We start from the raw sequence: 22129 nt of genomic DNA on the forward strand, positions 1-22129 counted from the left end.
AGCTGTGAGAAAATTTTTTTTAAAAAGTAACTGAGACAAAAGGAACTTAATCTGCTCAGGATATCCAGTGAGAGACAGCTGAAAGAGATGCATGGCTCCTTGTGCCAAAGTTATGTAGTTCTACAACTTCTCATGATTTTTTTCTTAGATTTTTGTGGGTGCTTATGCAACTTCTGGGATTATAGCAAAATCTTTTGTGGGTGGAGCAAATGACCTCAAGTCAGTGTGGGTAAGTCAGCAGTGTTGAGGGTACACTTTTCAAATGGTTCCCAGCTAGTCCAGCCTCTCACATTTAGTTTGCTTTGCACAAGAAGCCAAAGAGAATTTTTTGCTACTCCTTCCTGTGACATGCAGGAACCTTGTCAAACCTAGATTCACTGCCACACGTGAAATTTTACACCCAAATCTCGTTGTGCTTGAGTCTATCTCCAGCTTAGGCCACGACATCCTATAGTGCAACTCAGACAGGACTCTTTTAATAAACCAGATCAGATTGTAACTGTATTTCCTCTCTATAAGCCAAGGATACAGACACTGATGTGCTTGTATTGTTGCAGGCTCTTAAGAAGCTCAAAGCTGTCTGTTTACGGCTTGCTTTTGGACCGTGCCTCTCAGAAACATGCACAGCTGCTGTTCTTGCCTACTTTCTCCTGCATTTGCCATGGCAGTGGGGATTTATATTAGGGTAATGTATCTTCTCCTCTCCTGTATGACAGAGGTGCCTGTTTTCATGGTGCAGTTAAATGATCCAAGTGTGGTTAGTTCTCTAGGCCAAGCAGAGACCTCAGTTCAATGCCAGTTAGGAAGCTGTGCTTAGCCCCTGTGGTTGTTCGCTTCCATTCACGTCTGGCTCTGTGGCTGATTTAAAGGTCATATTTCCAGGCTGTGGAGGAGTGTTTGCATCATTACTTTTCTTTGTTTGTGATCTGAGCACTTGAAGAAGGATGGTGCAATCCCCGAGTCTCTAACCACAACACAGGGGGCTTTTAGGGACAGAAAATTATACCACAACTTAAGAGAATCTTCATACTGGAATTCAGTATTTCCCCCGAGAGAGATGCACATAGGACAGTCTTCCTATCACAAGTCGCAGGATAAGGATATGGCGTGATATATTCTGGAGTAATATCCTTGAAGAGAAAATATTTTCCATCTAGTTCTATCTAAATTGGTGGACATAGTTCAGAGCCATATACTGGAGCAAGATGGGTGAACTCCTCCTGTGCCACGCACTGAATTTTATGAGAAGGAACTGGGCTACTGACTCATAAGCATGTCTAGACCAGGTTCCTAAATGGAACAATGAAAGTATCTATCAGGGGAGCATAACTGGCCTGCAGTGTAGACTCAAGTTTCAGTCTGGAGCCCTTTTAATACTATTGAGTTGAGCAGAAAGTAAGAGCTGATTGCAATTTGCATAGAAATATCCCTGCTTGTAATTAGAAGGGAAAGGTAAGGAAAATACCTTATGTAAAGGTCTGGTTTTTTACACTTCAAAAGAATTTGACCATAGGGTCAGAACATTTTGAAGTATTTTATTTCAGTGCTTTCTTTTTAACAGAGCCTGAACCTATGTGCTTTCAGTTTTGTTGTAGGTGCAGTCTCCCCTGCTGTGGTGGTTCCCTCAATGCTGATTTTACAAGCTGGGGGATATGGAGTGGAGAAAGGTGTCCCAACTTTGCTAATGGCAGCTGGCAGCATTGATGACATTCTGGCTATCACAGGCTTCAACACTTGCCTTGGAATGGCTTTCTCCTCCGGTATGCTGGTTAATCTGTACGTGGCGAAATCCAGAGCAAACAGTGATATTTTGAAGAACATGTGCTCTGTTATGACCGACTGGTTTGTAACTTAATGACATCTCCTTATAAAGTTCATGTATGGACTTGAATACTGAGATGGAAATTGCTCCTGTTCAAAAGTCTTGGTGTAACATTGTCTGCTGAGTTGTGGGTCACAATAACTTTCAGAGAACATTTCTCCCTGTCTGCTCTCTTGGCTGCCAAGTCTGGTCCCTGCATGCCCAACATAACACTTTCAAATTTCCCTGGGTTTGGCAAAGTTCTTGCAGTGGCTCTTTCTCTGGCTTGTCTTGCACATTTTCTTGCCATGAGCTTTCAGAGAGAGAAAGTTGCACTATCCAGTTCTTTCAGGCCCAAAGGTTCCCTCCTCAACTCCTTTGCCCCAAGTAATTTAAAACAGACACTGTCCTGGAATCACCCTCATAGGCCTACAGTGTGGTTTGTGTGTGAAGGGTCTGTGTATGGCTTACTGAACACATTTTTTGTTTGCTAAATAGGTTCTACTCTGTACAATGTGCTCCGTGGAGTGCTGGAAGTTGCTGTTGGCATAGCAGCTGGGGGGATTCTGGGAATGTTTATTCGATATTTTCCAAGCCATGATCAGGTAAAAACTCAGTAAAAAAAACTTTTTATAAGATAGAGGTTCTTTACGATGGGATGATTTGCTTCAGTTATTCATTTCCAAGCTTCACATGAAGCTGGTTTTGGGAAAGCTGTGTACAGTGCTAACAGCTTCCAGGTTGCAAAGCCTATCAAGTGACAATGTGTTTTATAGGTGATTACTTGTTCACTGCACCAATAATGATATATGATCTCATAGTCCTTCCTGATGCAGAGTTTGGAACCCAGCTCACCATCCTGGTCTCATTAAAGGTAGTGGAAATGTCCACATGTAAAGGAGGAAGGGTCCGATACCCATTTCAGACAGTAAAATAATAATGTATTAGATTAATGTGACATATTTATTCCTATAAGGTGTATCCAGTAGGTCTAAGATTAAAAATTAATAAAGGAGACATATTGGAGGCTTTAAGTGATTGACCATATCATTAGCGCTAATTAGAATGTGTTGCTTTCAATAAAAATTAATCTTACAGAAAGTGGTAGATGAACTTACTATTGAGGGGCAATTAAATGAACAGAAAATTATGGAAGAAAGTACATATGTTCTGGACTACTGAAATCACTTTGCAAAGCATCCACTGCCCTCAGTGGGACCAAATTTTCTTATTATTAAATAACATAAGTGTGATACAGGAGCTAAACAGATAGATAGGAATGGGGAACAATGGTAGAGATATAACTGTCTGCTGTGAGACTGAATCACATAAAAATGTCCCTGGCAAATGTTTGTTTGACTTGTCCTTAAAAATTTGCGGTGGCAAGGATTTCATCTCTCGTTGGATAAACTGTTTTAGTACTGGACTGCACAGGTAGAAAATCCTGTTATCACAGAATTGATAGAAGGGCTGTTACAACACAGCATTGCGTTCCTCGCCTATTGGCAGTAAGATTTTGGATGGGCAGAGGAAAGAAAATACTAAATTTTCAAAACGTATGTTTCTTAGGAATTAATGTCAAAAAAACCCCTGCAAACAAAATGAGTAGTTCAAGTCTCACTTGAAAGCTTTGATTCCTGCAAAATTGTTAATTTTTATTTTTCTTTTCAAATTGTTATTTTCAAAATTAGAAGAAGTACCTTTTTTCCTCCATTTCTTAAAGAAAGTTGCTTTTTTGTTTGTCTCTTTCCTTGGCTGCAGGCATCTCTGGCATGGAAGAGATCATATTTTGCACTTGGATTGTCCATGTTTGCTGTTTTTGGCAGCATCTACTTTGGCTTCCCTGGATCAGGAGGACTCTGCACATTAGTCTTAGCCTTTGTTGCAGGTGTGGGATGGTCTGATGAAAAGGTGAATCCTTATATAAGAAGCGTACCATACCCAAACTCTGTTGAACATACAGCCTGATGGGAGTTTGAATTTCTGTCAGGACTGGTACTGGTGTATTTGTGAAGCTTTAGAGGGTGTACAGATTTGAAAAAAAAAAACAAACAACAAAAAACAACCAGCACATTTTACATTTATTTTGGAAGTCTTTGTCTGTCTTTACCATGACAGAGAGTTACCTGGTATGTGAGTAGATATTGATACAGAGCCTGGCCTACTGACAGAGAAATGCTCACAAGCTTTTCTTAGACATCTTAAGCTATGTAAAGGAGACCTAGTAGTGAAGGCACTTGACTAGGAATCAAAAGCTTTATGCCCCAGCTCTGTGAGTGTCTGTAACCTTACACAGTCACTTTATGGTAAAATTTACAAACAGGTGTCCAAAATATAGTTGTGCATATGGCCTGAATACCCTGAGGTTTTGTTCTCTGTGGGTTTGGGGGATGAAATGAAAAACAGTAATTAACCATTCTCTCATCTTTGCTAAATCCCAGCCAGTGTAATTTGGATAACTTAGAGAGCAGGGTGTACACAATAACTGGTGATATAAGGCCATACAAAAACCATACAAAAGACTGCTTTCTAGTCACCTTCTCTTAGCTGCTAAGCCTACTTCCTCTTACTGTTGCTGCCCCACTGCATTTCTGTACCTTGGTATGTCTCACTGCCTCTTTTGCTTGATACCATCTTACATGTAATGTTTTGAGGGCATCTTTCTACAGCTGTAGCTTTGCAACATGCAGTAGGAAAAAAGAAAGGAAAGGGGATCAGATAGAGCAGAGTCCATGTTATTATCCTGATCTAGACCCTGACTTTACTAAGATCTCAAGGTTTGTTAAAACAGTGAAAGAGAAGCTATGATTGTCCAATTTTAAAGGATGAAAAACTCTTCTTGGGACTGAACTAGTTAAGGACATTGCAACTAATAAAGTTCTCTATTTTAAAAGCTCATTTCAGAAGAAGGACCTTAAAAGAGTGTATGCCATCTATAAAGGTTTAGTTAAACTTCTTTTGATCTGTGAATGAAGCTTCTTGGCCTTAAGTATATTGATGTCAAATGCCTTAGGTCTTTTTCAGCAGATACAGCCAGAGATGTCTGCATACTGTATACTCAGTATATTATCCAGAAGCTCCCTGCTGAGCTTCTCAAAGGCCACTGCCTCCCACTGTCCATAGTGGAAGTCACTTGGCAGACACTGTTCACAGAGAACAATGAACATTGTACCTATTGCTGGAACAGTAAAACGGGTAGTAAACAGGCTGAAATCTATAGAGGATTTTTTTTTTTTTTTGCTAAAAATTAGAAGGGTGAGAAAACAAGGAGAAATGAGGCAAATAATGTTTAGAAGTCTGTATATTTCCACCTGAATCTCTCTAAGGTTACAGAAGTTTTTGTATTACAATAACCTACCATTCCATTGACTGAAGAGCAAGAGGTGTTGCAGAATCAGTCCCAGAGAGAACACCAAGGATGGGACATCTCTAGGCCTTGGATTGATTATTAAGTGACAAAGCACAGCACTTATATTTTCCACACACTCCAGCCTGAAGGTTCATTTGCTATTGTAGAACACAATTAAAAGAGGAGTGCTATTCAACATGCTATGTGTACCTTTTCCTATAAGTGGAAGATTTCTGTTTATCCTGGCAGCAGTTGTTTAAGGAAAATTGTTAGGTGTAAAGTTCAAACACAAGGAGAAAAGATGGTTTTGCCTTTATACAGTATATTGCACCGGAAAGTTCAGCACTTGTTATTGGTATGTGATTTCAGACTTGCTCAGCCTAATACTCTGAGGCACATGGTGTGACTCTCGGGGATGGTCCTGTGCAGGGCCAGGAGTTGGACTCGGTGATCCCTGGGGGTCCCTTCCAACTCAGCATATTCTGTGATTCTGTAACTTTGCCCCTGCTGACATGGAGAGAGGCCTCTGACTGAGTGCAGCACGAGCAGAGCTAGATCATGGCTGAAACTTTTGAGAGTCTGACTGCACTCAGATACAAACAGAAGAACATGTTTAAGCATGCCAGTTTCCAAGGGCTCAGAAACTTCATGCCAAAGCTGCTGAAGTTACATCTTCCTAAATACTGAAAATCAACAATGCTTTATTTTCCTCCTCTCTGAAAACTGCTCTGTTACTGTTCAAACACCAGTGATTATTTCTCTTCTTGAGATATCAAACATTTATTTATTAGCAGAGCTAGACACAGTCTGACCTTCGAAAGGTGTGCAACTGATTTTGAATCTTTTAGTATTATCTCAAAAAAGGAGGAGCAATTCTGGACATCTTAACATACATTTTCACTTTGTTCTATGATTAATTAAATGTTGTGTCTACTTGGCTGTCTTTTCTGAATTTACAGATCGGTTTTGTTTTCATTCCAGAGGGACGTAGAAAAAATTGTGGCAGTTGCATGGAATATCTTCCAACCTTTTCTTTTTGGTTTAATTGGAGCAGAAGTATCTGTTACATCTCTTAGGCCTGAAACTGTTGGTAAGATCATTCACAAATTATCCAGCTTTCATTACTGCCTTCAAAAGATTCTCTAAACAGAAATCTAAAGCAAAGCAGACTATGACTGACCCAAAAAAAACCCAAAATCCACCCCCACTGTAAAGCTACAGTTTTAGGAGCCTTACTCCCCTCAGGCACCTATGCACAAAAGTACTCAGAAGTGTTTGTCTTTGTTGCAGGGTTCTGTGTTGCTATATTAGGCATTGCCCTAGTTGTGCGAATCATAACAACGTTCCTCATGGTGTCTTTCGCTGGGTTTAATTTCAAGGAGAAAATATTTGTCTCACTGGCATGGATGCCCAAAGCCACTGTCCAGGTAAGCAGTCCAACATCACTTTCATTCCAGCCTAAATCTATTGTCCTTAGCAAAGTTCCCTGTAACTAGCACAGCAGTAAACAGGGAAATGTTCAGGCTCAGTGACACCAGAGTGTAGTATATTGACAGTTCATATTCTAAACCACCCTAAGTCTGCTTGAAAAGTACATGGAGAACCTTCTATGTGATGGTGTTTTGCTTGCATCCTGGATTGTACTCTTAATAATGACAGTGAAGGGTAGATAAGTCATAGGAAGTTAAACTATTTCCCAGCCATTGCAGATTATTGTGCCTCTACATAAAGATTATGAGAACTCTCAAAAATAGGCAGAAGCGTTTCCCTCTCACACATGAAATGTCTGCAGGGACAGTCACATCAGAGACTCAGAATAGGTATCAGTTTGTGGTCATTCTGGTAGGGCGCAGTCTGCGAGAGCCGTATTACTAGAGATGCCTCAGGCTGGCTGCATTCCTGCTCCTTTATTTCAGTGATCATTAAGTCATTTAGACTTTGCCTCAATAGCATGATTACTTGCAAGCAAAAGTTAATAATCAAAACAAGCAAGGATTATTGCAAGATTAGTGAACAAATTTTAAGAAGCCACTACTAGTTGACTACTGTTGGGATGCATTCTCAAAGGGTGGCATTTCAACAGCTGCAATATGCAATATACTGACCCATTTCATTAATCACACGTTCCCCAGATGTGGATTAGATAGCAGCTAAGCAATGTTCTTCACAGGGGTAAACCACCCAGATAAACTCATCAGCTTAGGGAATTCAAAATGTAGCCAAGTGGAAATTGTACTCATAGGTGTAATATATTTACTTTTCTATGTACTGCCTAGAAACTAATGGGTTGAATGTACTAAATATGTCAAAGTTACGTGAAATGTTGACTGATGATTGGTCTCTTTTTTTCCTCTTTCAGTGCTAAAGGTTATTTTTTCCATCTCAGCAATGTTTTCTTCCCTGCAGGCTGCAATAGGTTCTCTTGCCCTGGATACAGCGAGAAGACATCAAGATGAGCAACTGGAAACGTATGGAATGGATGTACTGACAGTAGCTTTCTTGGCTATCTTGATTACTGCTCCAATTGGAGCCCTGGTTATTGGCTTGGCAGGGCCCAGACTTTTGCAGAAGGCTCAGACAAATAGCAAGGAGGATGAGGAAGGTGCTGAGGCCAGAGAAGAAGCAGAGGCCTGTGAACCTTCGTGAGACAGACATCTACTGGAATATGGTCCTTCAACCCTTACACATTTGTTGAGTAAACATGGCATGTCTCTAATCTCGCTGGAGGAAACTAAAACAAGTATCAGTTACATCTGCTATTTTTAAAGCAGCCCTGGTGGAGTTCTATAAAATATTTTTATGTGTGGATAGTGCCTTGAGATGAAATAGCTGAACACAGAGTGAACAGGCTGACCAGGCAGTGAGTCAGAAGTTAGCAGTCAACAGTTACTCAAAATGTGTGGGTGGTGAGGCCAGGGAGAGAGTCAGAATTGTTCAGGCATGGAGTGGAGTCATGAGGTGGAATATAAACAGAAGAAAATGGAGAGTAATGTGAATAACCTCTTGATGGTTGAAACTGGGCTGTGAAATTACAGGTTCAATAACTCAAAGAAAGCAACTTCCAAATAAGAGACTGCTGACACATACTGAACAAGTCCTGCCAAGAGCTGGTGATTTCCTCTCCTTCCTCGTTTCTGTTTCTAAAACTTGCCTTTTCCTACTGCTGTTCTTTTTCACAGCTGATGCACTCCTTTGTGCCTTCGGGGGATTGTCAGCTCTGGTCATTGCAAGAAACAGCAAGTGATAATCCTGTGCTAAAAGAGACAGTTGGGGCCCTCACAGACTGTGGTAATAGAGGTGTTGGTGCTGGTAGAAAAAAGGACAGACTTTGAAAATGGGATGAGGGTTGTGGGGAGGTTATAAGAAATGTGAAAGGGTTGTACAGGACTGGGAAGGCTGCTCCTTCACCTGTGTACCTCAGCCTTCACACACAATGTGAAGGGAGGGAAAGCCAGCTCTTTGGCCACTGAGTGGCTGTGTTCTGGTGCTGGCCACAATGGGAGAGCTCTTCACAGGTAGGGTTTGCTGACGGGGCAAGGCCTCAGCTCCTTCTGGAGAACTCAGCAGTAGCAGTAGACTTCTCCTCAAATCAAGATTCATGGGCCAGCCAGGATCTCCTGTTGCTTTGTCCTAATACCCATCTGGCTGAGAAAATGCTATGACTGGGTCCTTCTCACATCTGCATTTGGATAACTGCAGCAAAGGAAACCAGGTATTTGCTAAAAATATAGCCGGTTAGTGGTCATTTTTCCAAGAGGTGGCTGGATGGATTGACAATGGACACTGGAGGGCTCTCAGATTTGCCAGGGCATTTTTTGCTCCTGACTGATGCAGAAAACTAATATAATTTAAATGAACAGTTTTGAAAATGGCAGCGCAGAGCGGGATGATACAAAGCAAAAGGAGCCTCATTCTCACCTACTTTCAGGAAGGCTGCTGGGGGAAGGCAGGTGTCATGAGTAAGCAGTGCTTAGGACACAGCACTTAGCACCCTCTGCATGTACACACAGATCCTGTGGGTCTTTCCAGAAACACAAGATGTGTGTGGCTGTGGATCATGGTAATGATTGGCAACACTCGTGTCAAATACCTTGCTAAAATATTTCAGCAGGGGAAGCAAAAAGGTCAAATGCAGTTTTCTTCATTTTATTTAAATTAAATGCCTTCTGCACAATCAGTTGCATTATAGTTCACATTTGATTTTCCCATTCCCAGTAGAGTTCCCTCTCTCTTCTCCTTTACTGTCCTAAAGCCAGGAGTAACTTCCTCTGTTGATCAAAATCCTGGTCTTGCCTTTAGCTTTGCTATCACTTGACAGATACCAGCAAATCTACCTTCCTCCGCTACGTTTTTTACAAGTAACGAGCTCCAAGTAAGTTGTTCCCAGATCCATTCTGGGGCATGGAGTCAGTACAGCATCCCTCAGAAACTAGAAGTTATTTTGTTGTTTTTTAGAAAGGATGCTGTATTGTGCCTGTAATTGAGGGGGACGACACTCCCCAGCAGATTTCTACACTACAGTTCTCTGAATTCATTTTACAGAATACTCTATAGAATATATTTGATGTGTCTAGATTTTGGCACTAGTAAGAACTAACCAATTCTATTTTAACTTTTACATTTTTAATATGCAAAACAAAAAATGTACAAAAATGCATTTAACTACTTCAGTACTTTTAATATTGAAACTGTACTGTTTGCAGAGTGTCGCACATGCCTCTGTATACCGATTGATTACTGATCAATATATGTTCCTTTGTATATGCCTTCCTCTCCAAGGCAGAAAGAAAGCTTCCTGAGAATGTTTAAGGTTCATAGCCTGCAATTCCAGCACAGTGATAAAAATACGAGGAAATTCTTTGGCAAGTTTTTCTCTAACAGTTGTCAAGTACACTGGTATTTTTTTACTATACACACTGCTGTTCTCTCTGCTTCCTTGGGAATGTACCATCTTTAGTTCAGTTCATGTTTGTCTCCTGACTTGAAAAGATGCTTTCAAACTGTGCACCAATGAATGGTTAAGGGTGCTGTGCTTGGTGGTTATTGTGTCATCCCTTGACTTCTGTGCCTGTCCTGCCTACTTTGCATAGCTAAGGGAAGGCACTCTGCTCCTTAAATAGGGGTGGTTTTAACAGGAGGTTATTGTATTTTGAAATTGTATTGTCTATAAACCTAACTGACAAGGTGAGGGAATACAGTGTTCAGTTCAGACTGTCTGTAAAATAATTCCACTTGAGTAAAACTTTGAGGAGTTCACTTTTTCATAAAGTTTTATAAAAAGCTGACTCCTCCCACTGAGATCACTCTGCCAAATTTGGAATCTGGTCGATAACAGAAGTGTGATGTTGTAAGGATTACAGCCCTTTAAATTTGGACACAACCTTAAGTATGCAAGCAAACCTCTGACAAAGAGCCTTTTTCATGATAACCTTACCACCATAACAGCATCTCATAAATCAGATTTACCATGCCCCCTTAACCTCAATGCACTCTCAATTTATTCATTAGATCACTTCCACCATTCTGAGTTCCTGAATAGCTATACCACTGAAAAGTGTCATCTTTTTGCTAATCTATATGAAACTGAATGCATTTTTCTTTCTTTGCTACCTTATGTGGATATTTCTCACAAGGCTCCTTTCCCCCAGCTTTTATTAAATCTTCAGAAAGATTCAGGTTGAAGCTATTACATAGACCTGCAGATCTAAAACTAAAAGCGTTAAAGCATTGTAACGCTCCTCTCCTTACCTTCCAGAAAAGAAAAAAATGCATCTCGTCATGAAAAGAAATCTTATATGAGGACTACGAACATATAACACTGTGTTTTTTAATAAGTATCATGACAATTTCAGCCGATTTTAAATAGCTGTTAACTTTGAGAGATACGATTTCACTTTTTATCTTTTTATGTGGGTGAATCGTAAAATTCAAGACCACCTCCCTTTTAACAAAACGCCAGGGAAATCATTAATGAATAATGCATAAATTCAAGCCAAGAGAATCTTTATGCCATGCCAGTCTCTTATTTGCGGGAAATAAAATTAGAGCACAATGTGCAGTAACTGATAACCAGAGGAATCCCGCTCTCATGCAGACACAATCGTAGGCATAGCGCGGGAGAGTACTGAACGTGCCGTTCCAGAAGGTTCAGAAGAACCTCTGCAGCAGAAGGTCTGACAGCATTCCTGGCAGCCAGCATTGGGCAGAGTTACAGTAGGCAGCATGTGGGAAAAGACAGAAATTGGCCATCTGGAAGCAGGGAATTGCACAGGCCAGGGGATGCAGTGATAATGTAATTATAATCACTGCTTACTCTCTCTTTTTCAGCCAGTTTTTTAAGGAATTTAGACTGAAGCCTGAAATTAACAGTCATGGTGTAATACAGCCAAAAAACAATGAATGATAAGTTTCTGCATTTTTGTAATAAACAGAGTGAAAGAGATCAAATTTTGGGTCAGCTGCATTTCAATTACATTTACTTTGTCTAGTAGTTGCCACAAGTCAAACACCTTTCTCTAAACTTGCAAGTTTATTTGTAGCCTAATCTAACTATTGTTCAAATTATAATCAAAAGAAAGGTAAACATTACTGTTCTAGCAGAGTAAAAAGATATGTCACAATATGCCAATTACAGTTTCTCCTGATTTTTTATTGAGACTGTGAAGACCTCAGTTCTCAAGTCCACTACCTCAGTTCTGCTCTTTATTAGCCTTCAAGGCAAATTTATCCCTCTGTGTGGAGCTTCCAAATTAGGTTAGAAAAGTCAGGTAATTGGTTCAACTCGCTCTATTGCTGGTGAAATACAGGGCGCTGCAGGCCCTTCAGCTCTTAGCTATCTATCTCTGTAGACTTCAGGTAGATGATTTGAACTGATTAGTAAATTCTTTGAGATTTTCTACAGAAATTTCTGTGTCCATGAGACAGTATTACCTTGACAGATTTTGAAATGCAAGGAAATGGTGATTTATCTTGCTTGTGATTGTCGTTATATTATTATCTTGTGGAAATTACTAAAACATCCCTTCTACAAAGGCACTGTAACTGAGTGCTGCTTTTGCAACACTACAAATGTGTTCCATTCCATTACAGACATAAGCACAAAAAAACAAACTCCTGTTTATTCCATAGCCACATTTGTAGATAGTTTAACAGCAATCTCTTCTAAGAGCAGGCAGGGAAAAAAATTATTTCACAATCGAGCTGTATTAAAGATGGAGTAAAGAGGTTAAACCTTACACTGTCGTTCTGCTTTTAGAGGAGCTTTTTGGGAGAAACAAAAGCAATTTTGCTGTATTACTTAATTCAGCAAGGTCTGTCTTAGTTTAACTGGTTTGGTTTTGATTTCAGAGGAAACCAAATTATTTGAATACAAAAGTATCCTGATAAAAGATGGAAGTACATGCAGGGCTTTATATAATAACAGCCTGCTGCAATGGGCTGTGGATTTCAGAGCCTGAAAAAAGAAATCTAAAGACAGGCTTTTGCATTTCACAATAACTTCTTCACCAAACCCAAGAATTGGGGCTTGGTGTTCAATATACCTCTCTAAGTGAAGACTGAGTATAAGACACTTAATATTACACATTTTTATCGATTTTCAATGTTATATACTAATACGTTTATGCTTTGCTTATCCGTTGAAGTAAGACCACCATGAAGCATTAATACATAAGAGGTTATACCATGGTTCTGTTACAAACTCTGTAAAAGCAGGCATTGAACACATAATCACATTCTAATCTGCCATCTTTTGTTGCAAGGCAAGAGGTTTTGGTACCTGGAACTACAACAGTTACAAAAAGAGGAGGAATGATCTACCTTAGTTCTGCTGCTGTTGCAAGAGCCCTTATGTGAGAACAGCTTTCTGACTTGCTTTCTGCTACAGCACTGTGGTGATCAGCTTTGGCAACAGCTCTGGGGCTTCCCATCTGCCTAACAATGGGTCAAATGAAATGCTGTTAAGGAATGGCTGAAATCTGCCTCAGTACAACTGTCTAAAACTGTAGCATGTATCAGATTTTTGTTTTTAAACTGATGGATACAGTCTTTCATGGGAGAATAAAGCACTTTAGAATAATTAGAAGTCTAGCAGTTAGGTAAGTAGCAATTATTTACCTGCATCTGAAATTAAGCCACATCACAGCAAAGTTCTGACTTGCCTAAATAATAATTCTGAATGGGGAACAGCTCAGCTCTGCATCCATAGTTCTGTCATTTAACCCATTCATCCCATGAGAGTTCCCATTACAAAAAGTAGCAACTACAGCGCAAGTGAACTTGCATGAAGCAAATTGGTGTTTCCTCCCAAGAGCTCATGAACAATCAGCACAGGGGCCTGAAACAAAGGGATAATGTTTGTGGCTGACCTGCTCAGTAGTTTAGTTTTTATACAGTCTGGAACTGCAGCACTCCACCTAGGATGCTGTAGGAAACTCTCCAGCTGTTTGTCTGGGGTTTGTCAGAGCTGGGCTACTTTGCATAAGACTAACAAACTGCCCACGCAGGCAGTCTGCACAGGCCAGACCTTCAGTTACCATAACTTAACACTGCTATGCTGCCTGCCTGAATATACATTCACAAACAATGAATTGGGTATCTTTTTTCTCCCCCACTGCACTGCACTCAGATTTGTTGCTGAAAAGCAAAATAAAACATGGCTTTTCAGCAGAACAAAATCAAACAGAAAAGTGCACTTCTGTCACTTGAAATAGTGACAGTTTTATAACTGCATGTTCATACAAAAAAGGCTTAGTTGTAGAAAGTCAATTTATTGTTGAAATAAACGACTTATTTACAGAGATAGGTACTTTACAGTTTTACAAAGCAGACAAAATTCTTTTCAGAATAAGGTATTGAAACAGTGACAAATTCAGCACTGTCTAAATGTAGTTTATTCCATAAAGAAATCTACAGCACTCATTAAACTAAATCATACCAATCACATAATAAATGCTGCCCCTTGCAACTACAATGGTATAAAAAGACTTATTATCAGTCAGGATCTAAGGGATTAAACATCTGCTATACTTCTTTCTTCTTGAGTATTAGTGGACCTACATTATCTCCTGTTAATTCATTGTGCTTGTTGTGGGAGCCATCACAGACAGGGAACTGAAAGAAAACAGACATGAGAAATTAAAGTAACTGTACAGCAATTGCAAGGTGATTTTTGTACTTCTTCCTATACCAAGAGCACTTTGATAATGTTGCTAGTTCCTCCTATTATGTCCTGTTTCAATATCAAACTCTCTGTCTCCTATCAGACAGAGGACACGTGATACTACGGAAAACAAACACTGTTAATAGGTCACTAGATTTGTGAGGTCCTAAAATAGCTGTTCTTAGACGCAAAGTTAGGGATGAACCCTTTTCCATGACAGAACAGCAAGCAGAGCAACCATCACAGCTACAAATGGTTTAAAATTTATTTTGGAAGTGGTCTGAATAGATTTAATCATTTGCAACCAGAAAGTACTTTTTTAAGAAAAATTTAAATACTTGGCTGAAGTGATTAGTCCAAAGTGAGAATAGTTGAGCAAGGTTCTTCAGTTCAGGGCAGATTTTTTTGTTGTTGTTAAAACGGGAAAGCATTCAGTCCGGAGAGGACAAAACCAGAGTGCAGTCAGGACATTCAAAATTGAATCAGGAAATTCAAACTGAGGCTAGATGAAAAATGCTTATTTAACATCTGGTTGATTTCAGGGATAGACTATCCAAACCAGTCATTGACTGCTCTGGACCTGATGGGGATATGCTCTCTCTCACCAACACTGGCCCAGTCTTACTTTCACTCTAATATGAACAACTTTCTAAGCATTGTTTTTTTGCAAAATAAGAGTAGTTATCTTCTAATTATTTGCAATGTATTTCAAAATAGTAAACAAAGCCTGGTTGGTTTTATTCTGCTCACACGTGGTCACTCTAAATGTTTCTAGAAAAGCCCTACTGCATTTCTTTCAAGTTTCTACAGTTTCTTTCTGCATGTAGATAGGTGTATGTGGAGAAAAAATAAGAACTGTGCCATTCTGCAAAACTCAGGAACATGTCCCACCTCCAGAGAAAAGCAACAGGTCAACATTCACCACCAAAGCACTGATAAAAACATGCGAGTTTCAATCTCTAATCCTACAGTAGCACAATGTCTTACCGTCTTAGAACGCCAACACCTGCAGTAAGCTTTAGTGAGGCACAGATCTTCGATGTTTATTTCATTCACTACTTTGGGATTTTCCTTCTGGATCTTAAGGTTAATCAAGCTATCCTTCTGCTGCTTCTTCTTGGGGAGGAAGGGACGAACAGCAAGGTAACCAAGCAGGGCCAGCACGCCCAGGAAAGGCAACAATCGCAGCCATTCTGAAACTAAAGACAGGTGGGATTTAGACTGGCACTTAAGTTTAGTGCAGTGTCAGCTACTTTTAAAATGGCTTAGGCTGAGGGTAGGGAATGGAGATGCTCAGTCAGCAAGGCTCTGAGGGCAAGCAAGACTCCATGGGTAAATCTTCGGAAGAAAGAAGAGACAGATCAAATCCTGGGGTTTACAAGAGGCAAAGTAAAAATCTGACTCCTAGAACTTCATCTAAATTTTAAGACTCTAGAAGATGATTCAGTGGAAGAGAATAAATCAAAAATAAATAAAAGATTTACTGGAATGGGGAACCCTAAAATTACAGGGGTTCTGCTCTCCTGCAGTAAACCAGCACTTGTACTAGCAAATTGGGTATGACTGCATGTGGTAAGTATATTCAGTGCAGATATCTTAACATTCTGTAAAGGAAAAATGATTCAATACATTTTGTAATTGAATTTTTATTTGCTAATTTCAGGGTTTGCCGTTCTTGGAAGTTTTTATCATTTTTTTTGTTCCAAGTTTATTTACAAACTGTTGGTAGAAATTACACAGATTATTAGGCAAACACTAGCAAAACCTTTACCGATCTTTTTGGATTTATTTTTCAGACCTCTCCTCAGGGATCTGCAAAAGTTTCTACAACTCAGAGAAAGAGACTTGAAATCAGTAACTCAAGTCGCAGGAAATTACTTTTAACCACAGTAAGGAAACTCTTTTTAAGTACAGGTAAAAGATACAAGTATCCACTGCAGGCTTGGCTGCCTTGCTATATAATTATAAATCTTCTAGGTATACTGGTGAGAGAAGACTTACTGAACTTTTTAAGAAATTCATCAATACTTTGCATATGATCTACATATATTGAAGGTGGATCCACTTTTCCAGCAAAACATGCTGTGACAATACTCCAGTGTAATTTAAATATCATGGTGAAATAAAGGTTGATAGCATTTTTCTGAATTTCTGGAGAATATATTAAATCTAAACACTCACACAGAAGAGAGTTTAAAAATACTTTAAAAAAAGCAAAAGAAAGAAGTATAATAAGCTGGAGCACAAACAGCTGCATAAGCACTTTGTAATACAACACTGTAATCAAGTTACTCTTCTAAATTATTTAGGATCAGAACATAGCAAAATTTTGTTTTGCAGTTTGTTTTTTGAAATTAAGATGCATGAGAAAATGCAATAGAGCAAGCTAAGGATGCTAGGTGGGTTGTAGCTCTCAGAAAATACATTATTGTGTATAGCTTGATTTTATTTAAACTAATAGAGCACACACTTATGCTAATACTTTTCCAGTTGGAATACAGTGGATTTTTCTTAAGAAATTGATTTTTCTGGAAGTGCACCATGTGATGAAAACACTTTGTGGGACTAATTTTAAGTTCTTTGCGTTTTCTATAGCCTTTGACATTACAGCCACACTTAGTGCATTTATCTGGAAATGCATTATAGCTGCAAAAATCCTAAAGGCACTGCAAGAACTTTCAGTAATCACTTCACTGAAGTTTTGGGTCCCTCACTACAACAAAGACACTGAGGTCTGCAGTGAGTCCAGAGAAGGGCAATGGAGCACAAGTGTGATGAGGAGCATCTGAGGGAGCCAGGGGTGTTTAGCCTGGGGAAGATGAGGCTCAGGGGTGACCTTATCGCACTCTACGGCTGCCTGAAAGGAGGTTGTACCCACGTGGAGATCGGCCTCTTCTCCCAGGTAACAAGTGACAGGATGGGTGAAAATGGCCTCATGTTGTGCTGGGGGAGGTTTAGATTGAATATTAGGAAACATTTCTTCACTGAAAATGTGGTCAGACATTGAAACAGGCTGCTGAGGGAAGTGGTGGACTCCTCATCCCTAGAAATGTTCTCAAGGCACTTTGGTTTAGGGGTATGGTTTAGCAGTGAATATGGAAGTGCTGAGTTAAAGGTTGGACTCAGTGATCTCAGACTCAATGATCTTAGAGGTCTTTTCCAGTTTTAATGGTTCTATGATCTCAATATAGCTCAAAACTCCTTGATACAACATCAAAATCAGGAGTCATGGGAGACTCATAACCAGATGGGTTCATCCAAATGAAACAGGAACGTGATAGCTGTAACCTCTGAGAAGGGAAATTAGAAACAAACATGGATAGGAAGTACAAGGATATTATTTATAATAGTTATTATTTAACATTTTTACCATGCTAACTACTGATAAATAGTTGTCCCCACTAGCCAATGATTTCTTTGCTTATTTCTAATCTGGGAGTCTCTGGAAAGCCCCCAGTTACACCAATGTGTACACTAATCATAAAGAGACTTGTTATTGCTAAAAGACTACTAGAAGTTCATGTGTTTAAACTGAAAAATCAACATCATCATGCTTCTAGGGCAAGAGGTACAAGATACTGTGACAAAGTAAAAAAAGTAAGAGACCTTTGGGCTGGGTGGGCAGCAGTGAGAGAAAAGCTTCACCCAAACTAATGCAATTATGCCTTCCTACAACTGTAAGCTGCTCTGTGTTTTTGAAGCCATTCATACCTTTCTGAAGCAGATGTAAGGCAATTCACAAGACTGTTTATTTTCACAGCTGACAACTCAAAATTCAGCAATTACATTGATTCTGGAGATCCTTTATCAGTTCTGCTGCATGGGAAGAGACAGCCTTTGGAGACAGAAATGAAGAGTAGTATATCGAAGAGGTTAGTCTTCTAACTTGTGTTAGGCAGAGACTGATCCCAAAGAAAAGTTCTGGAAAGTATCAGAGACCAGAGAATTCCAAGAAGCTGAGGCCATGGACCATAGGCCACAGTTACATTTTCGAGGAGAGGTTGTTGTAATTTTTAGTCCAACAGTAACAAGTCCAACAACATAAGAAACACATTGTGAGCTGAAAGGGACAGGCCAGACACTAAGAGTCAAATCAAAGCAGGTGTTCCCTGCTTGTCTTCCATCAACTACTCCTTTGATATTTTCACTCTGATTTATGTTTCAGCTGATTTCAGTGGAAATGATCCTATGCAGACCCAAGACCAGTCTCTTACAGTAACAGCTCAAATGCAAACCAAAATCTTAACAAGTATCAGCTACTAGACAAAATGAAGATTTGAACTGTTATTGTAAATTCTCTAAAGCAATTAAATTCTTCAGGCAAATTAAAATTACTTACTAATTACATTTTCCTCGGAACTAATAAGCAGATGTATGCTAACTGTTCAGTTGTTTGCTCTTCTGAGGTGAATGTTTGTACCATTACCATTTTAGTGACATCTTCAAAGATGAAAAGCAATGCTAGCATGAGACAACACTGTTCATTTGACTGAACTTGAGAAGGGAAGGCTAAAGCAGCTATGACAGAACACTGAAAGAGGTCTCTGAACAGCAGCAGCATGATAACTTAGATATCCACTTTCAAACCCAAGGTCAAACATTCTTTCCTTCCTCCTTCATTGCATTTACCTTCAGGAGTTATGCATTAGATGTTAACAGTCTTTCTCTTTGAGCAAGCAGTTTTTCATTCTGTTTTGGTAAGGTCACAACAAACAATAAGTGACAAGATTTTTAATCAGCACACTATAACATACATCCACAAAAAAAAGGTGCTCCTTATAGTTTTGGTTTGTTGTTTCTACAACTGATGTGCTACAGGAACTGAGGTTGCATCTGCCTGGCAGATAATGAAAGTTTATAGAAGCAATAAAAGAGCTAACAAGCAAAGGACTGCACTGTTCCAAATCTAGGATCTGACCTGCCTTTGCAAACAAGGTCTATGCTAGCAAGTGTTTTATACTGCTGGTCCCTAGAGATGCCACGAAAGGACAAATACTAATGCACTTTAAATGTTTTTACATCTATATTATTTCTCACTTTCCAAAAAGAAGCAAAGAAAAATGCTTGAAATTTTTGATATGCCATTTGCCAAAGAATATACTCTGTAATTTGTAGTAGTAGTAAACACAAAAGAGAACATTAATCTAATCTTCTCTATTGTCTAACAGTCTTTCACTATTGGTAATTCACTGCAAAATAACCCCGGGATTGGGAATCCCCTGCTCTTAGATACTTATGACTTTAGGACAGGACAGCAAAGAGAAGAGGCAGCATTTGCTGAAGCAATCATTTTCTCACGTGAAACTTAAGACTGACAGCAGCTCTGAGTGCATGTAAGCACAAGACTCTTCAATGAGCAATGACGTTTGAATGACTTTCAATAACCTTTAAGCACTAAGAGATGATATTTTTTTAATTTAGGTGCCTAGGATGAGGTGTCCTACGATTTCCTTTTCGAAAGTCTCACTATGTTGCGTTTACCCTGTGTCATTACTTTAAGCACCTTGTACAGTTTTGCTTTTTTTTCTTCCATTTTCATTCACATCCACCCTAAGAGATGTATAAGCATGTATAAGATGTATAAGCATGACAGCAGATACTATTCTAGCTTACTGTTAAAAAAAAAAAGAAAAATTGTAAAAATGTTATTTCTATAGCTATGTAGTTTTAATTATACCTTCATTTCCCGTTTTTAGAGTCCAGTCAAAAAAAAAATCACTGAAGCAAGGAAATTTTTCAGGTATGCTCATTAACTACTACCAGTTCTCAAAGCAATTTCTGACTTGGTCCTTCTTTTACCCTTGTTTAGTATTTTTGGGACTGACATTTCCCATGTTTCATCTCCACTTAAGGTATCAGTTGTTTGCTTCTTGCCCTCCCTCCAAATTCAAGAAAGTACCTGTCAGTGGGGTAAATAATATGACAGCAGAACATTCTCCCCCACTGATCACTCTATGAAAAACAAACAAACAAACAAACAAGTCCTGACCGGTTTTCAGAATGTTTTCTCAGAGGTTTTCAGAATAAATTGTATTACTACTATGTATTGTGAATAAATACAGACTGCACAAATAATGCTGCTACAGAAATACATGTTTGGAAAAGTGAAGCAATAAGAAACAAAAGTATTACCAAGCTTAACAACTTGCAGTTAAAAGGGCAATGACTTAAGTAGAAAACTGACAAATGCTAGGAATAGGTAAATCTGCGTTGTTCTGTAGCTTATTTTATCCCCTTCCTCCCATCTTTGTAGGAGCTGAATTTCTCTATTTGGTAAATATAATTAACAGTTTTTCAAATGAAAAAGTAGTGGTAGAAAAAGAAGAACTGTTCATTCAAAAGAGGTTTGCTTGTCCTGAGAAAGATAATGGGATTTACAGTTTACAAGCAGCATAAACATGCTGGGGAAAAAAAAGTACTCAAACCTGGCTTTAAATAAATTGTGCCCGTTCTAAATTTAACAATTTTCCATCACTATTATAGTCACAGATACCTTAGTGCTGCAAGATACAAGGTTGACTCTGCCCTTTGAAAACTTTTTCTACTTCCAGTGAGTTTCTGTTGAGAGCATTCCTCTTATTTATTACCACCGAACTAATCCTGTCACTTGACACTGCCTGAGGTCCTGCCTGCATTACTGCAGCCGAGCCTGGGCTCCGGGAGCCACAGTTTGCAGAGCACTGGAGAGCGCTGAACACCCAGAACACTCGCCAGTATTCAGTTTTCTTTCTTGTTCGCTGTGACAGGGCTACGATCAACGAACTGGTATTTTCACTCCCTTACCCAGAAAATACTTACGAAAAATATTAAATCGAAAGAAAAAAACCCAAACCCACTAACTCTGTGTGTGTAGCAGGCTCCCAGAATGAGATTTTTTTTGTTGTTTGAACGGGGTACAAAGGCCGTCTTCAACCTGTGAAGCAGAGGACGAGGCCACGTTTCAGGCCTCCAGCTAAAATCCCATTCCCTGTAGCCGCACGGCCTCTGGCTCGCCGGTGTCGGCGCCGAGAGGAATTTTTAAGCACAGCGCCAACATTTCACTCCATCGCTGCACTTTTTCCCGACAGCTCCCACCTCCCTCCCAGGGCACCCAAACCTCCAGTCTGTCGGGTCGTTCCGCCGCTGAGACAATTTAAGGTTTGGGGTTCCCCGTTCCGTGACGGAGACAGCGCGCGATGCCCGGAGCGAGGGGCGGGAGCCGGAGCCCGGGCAGGACCGACCGCGCCGCCGGGGCGGGAAGGGGGTCCCGCTCCCCCCGTTCACCTGTGAGGCGGATGAAGCCGCCGACGCTCTCGGGCAGCGGCAGGCGCTTGAGGTAGGCGGGCAGCTGGACCTTGACGATGCGGGCCAGGGTCTCCAGCACCATGTCTGGAATGTGCCTCCGCGCGCCGCCACGGGATGCTCCCGCCGCGCACGCGCCCAGGGGTGGTGCCGCGCACGCGCCCGGGAGGCCGGCCCCGTTCTTCACGCGGGCGCCGCCAGGGGGCGCTGCCACCGGCGAGGGGGGCGGGAGCGCTCCCGCCGCCAGGGGGCGCGCGGGCGGGAAGGGAAGGGAAGGGAAGGGAAGGGAAGGGAAGGGAAGGGAAGGGAAGGGAGCATGGCTTGAATAATACGTGGCTTATGATGCTAATACGTGGCTGTATTTAATTACCTGTCGTCACCCTTGCTGCGTTCAGGTTGCATTCCACATTGAAGGTCTTACAGATATTTTGAAGTAAAAAGACTGAAGATTTTTCTTCTTGTGGATGAGGTAGGACAGCGTGAGCGCTGAGAGGTTTAATGCTACAGGGAGAGATGCACCCATCTTGTCTTTGGCAAT

General features: G+C 40.3%; 2 protein-coding genes across 3 annotated transcripts in view; one reads left to right on the plus strand and one right to left on the minus strand.

Annotated features, from left to right (window-relative positions):
• SLC9B2 (solute carrier family 9 member B2) overlaps window positions 1-8251 on the plus strand; it is an 18630-nt gene extending 10379 nt beyond the window's left edge. For both annotated transcript variants that reach the window (XM_017838046.1, XM_017838045.1), the window contains exons 6-12: window positions 558-685; window positions 1585-1760; window positions 2300-2406; window positions 3563-3712; window positions 6132-6240; window positions 6441-6577; window positions 7557-8251. In XM_017838046.1, coding sequence (XP_017693535.1) covers window positions 558-685; window positions 1585-1760; window positions 2300-2406; window positions 3563-3712; window positions 6132-6240; window positions 6441-6577; window positions 7557-7796 — 1047 coding nt within the window. In that variant the 3' untranslated portion in view covers window positions 7797-8251. The remainder of the gene's footprint in view (window positions 1-557; window positions 686-1584; window positions 1761-2299; window positions 2407-3562; window positions 3713-6131; window positions 6241-6440; window positions 6578-7556) is intronic.
• Window positions 8252-13898: 5647 nt separating this feature from the next.
• Window positions 13899-21733, minus strand: CISD2 (CDGSH iron sulfur domain 2). Its single transcript, XM_017838051.1, has 3 exons — window positions 21574-21733; window positions 15298-15509; window positions 13899-14261 (listed from the first exon to the last, which is right to left on the minus strand). Exons 1-3 carry the CDS (start codon window positions 21674-21676, stop codon window positions 14172-14174), a joined length of 405 nt encoding a protein of 134 aa, XP_017693540.1. The 5' UTR covers window positions 21677-21733; the 3' UTR covers window positions 13899-14171.
• Window positions 21734-22129: the final 396 nt, after the last annotated feature.

The sequence above is a fragment of the Lepidothrix coronata genome, unplaced genomic scaffold (genome assembly GCF_001604755.1).
Source record: "Lepidothrix coronata isolate B3197 unplaced genomic scaffold, Lepidothrix_coronata-1.0 Scaffold322, whole genome shotgun sequence".
Classification (NCBI taxonomy): domain Eukaryota; kingdom Metazoa; phylum Chordata; class Aves; order Passeriformes; family Pipridae; genus Lepidothrix; species Lepidothrix coronata.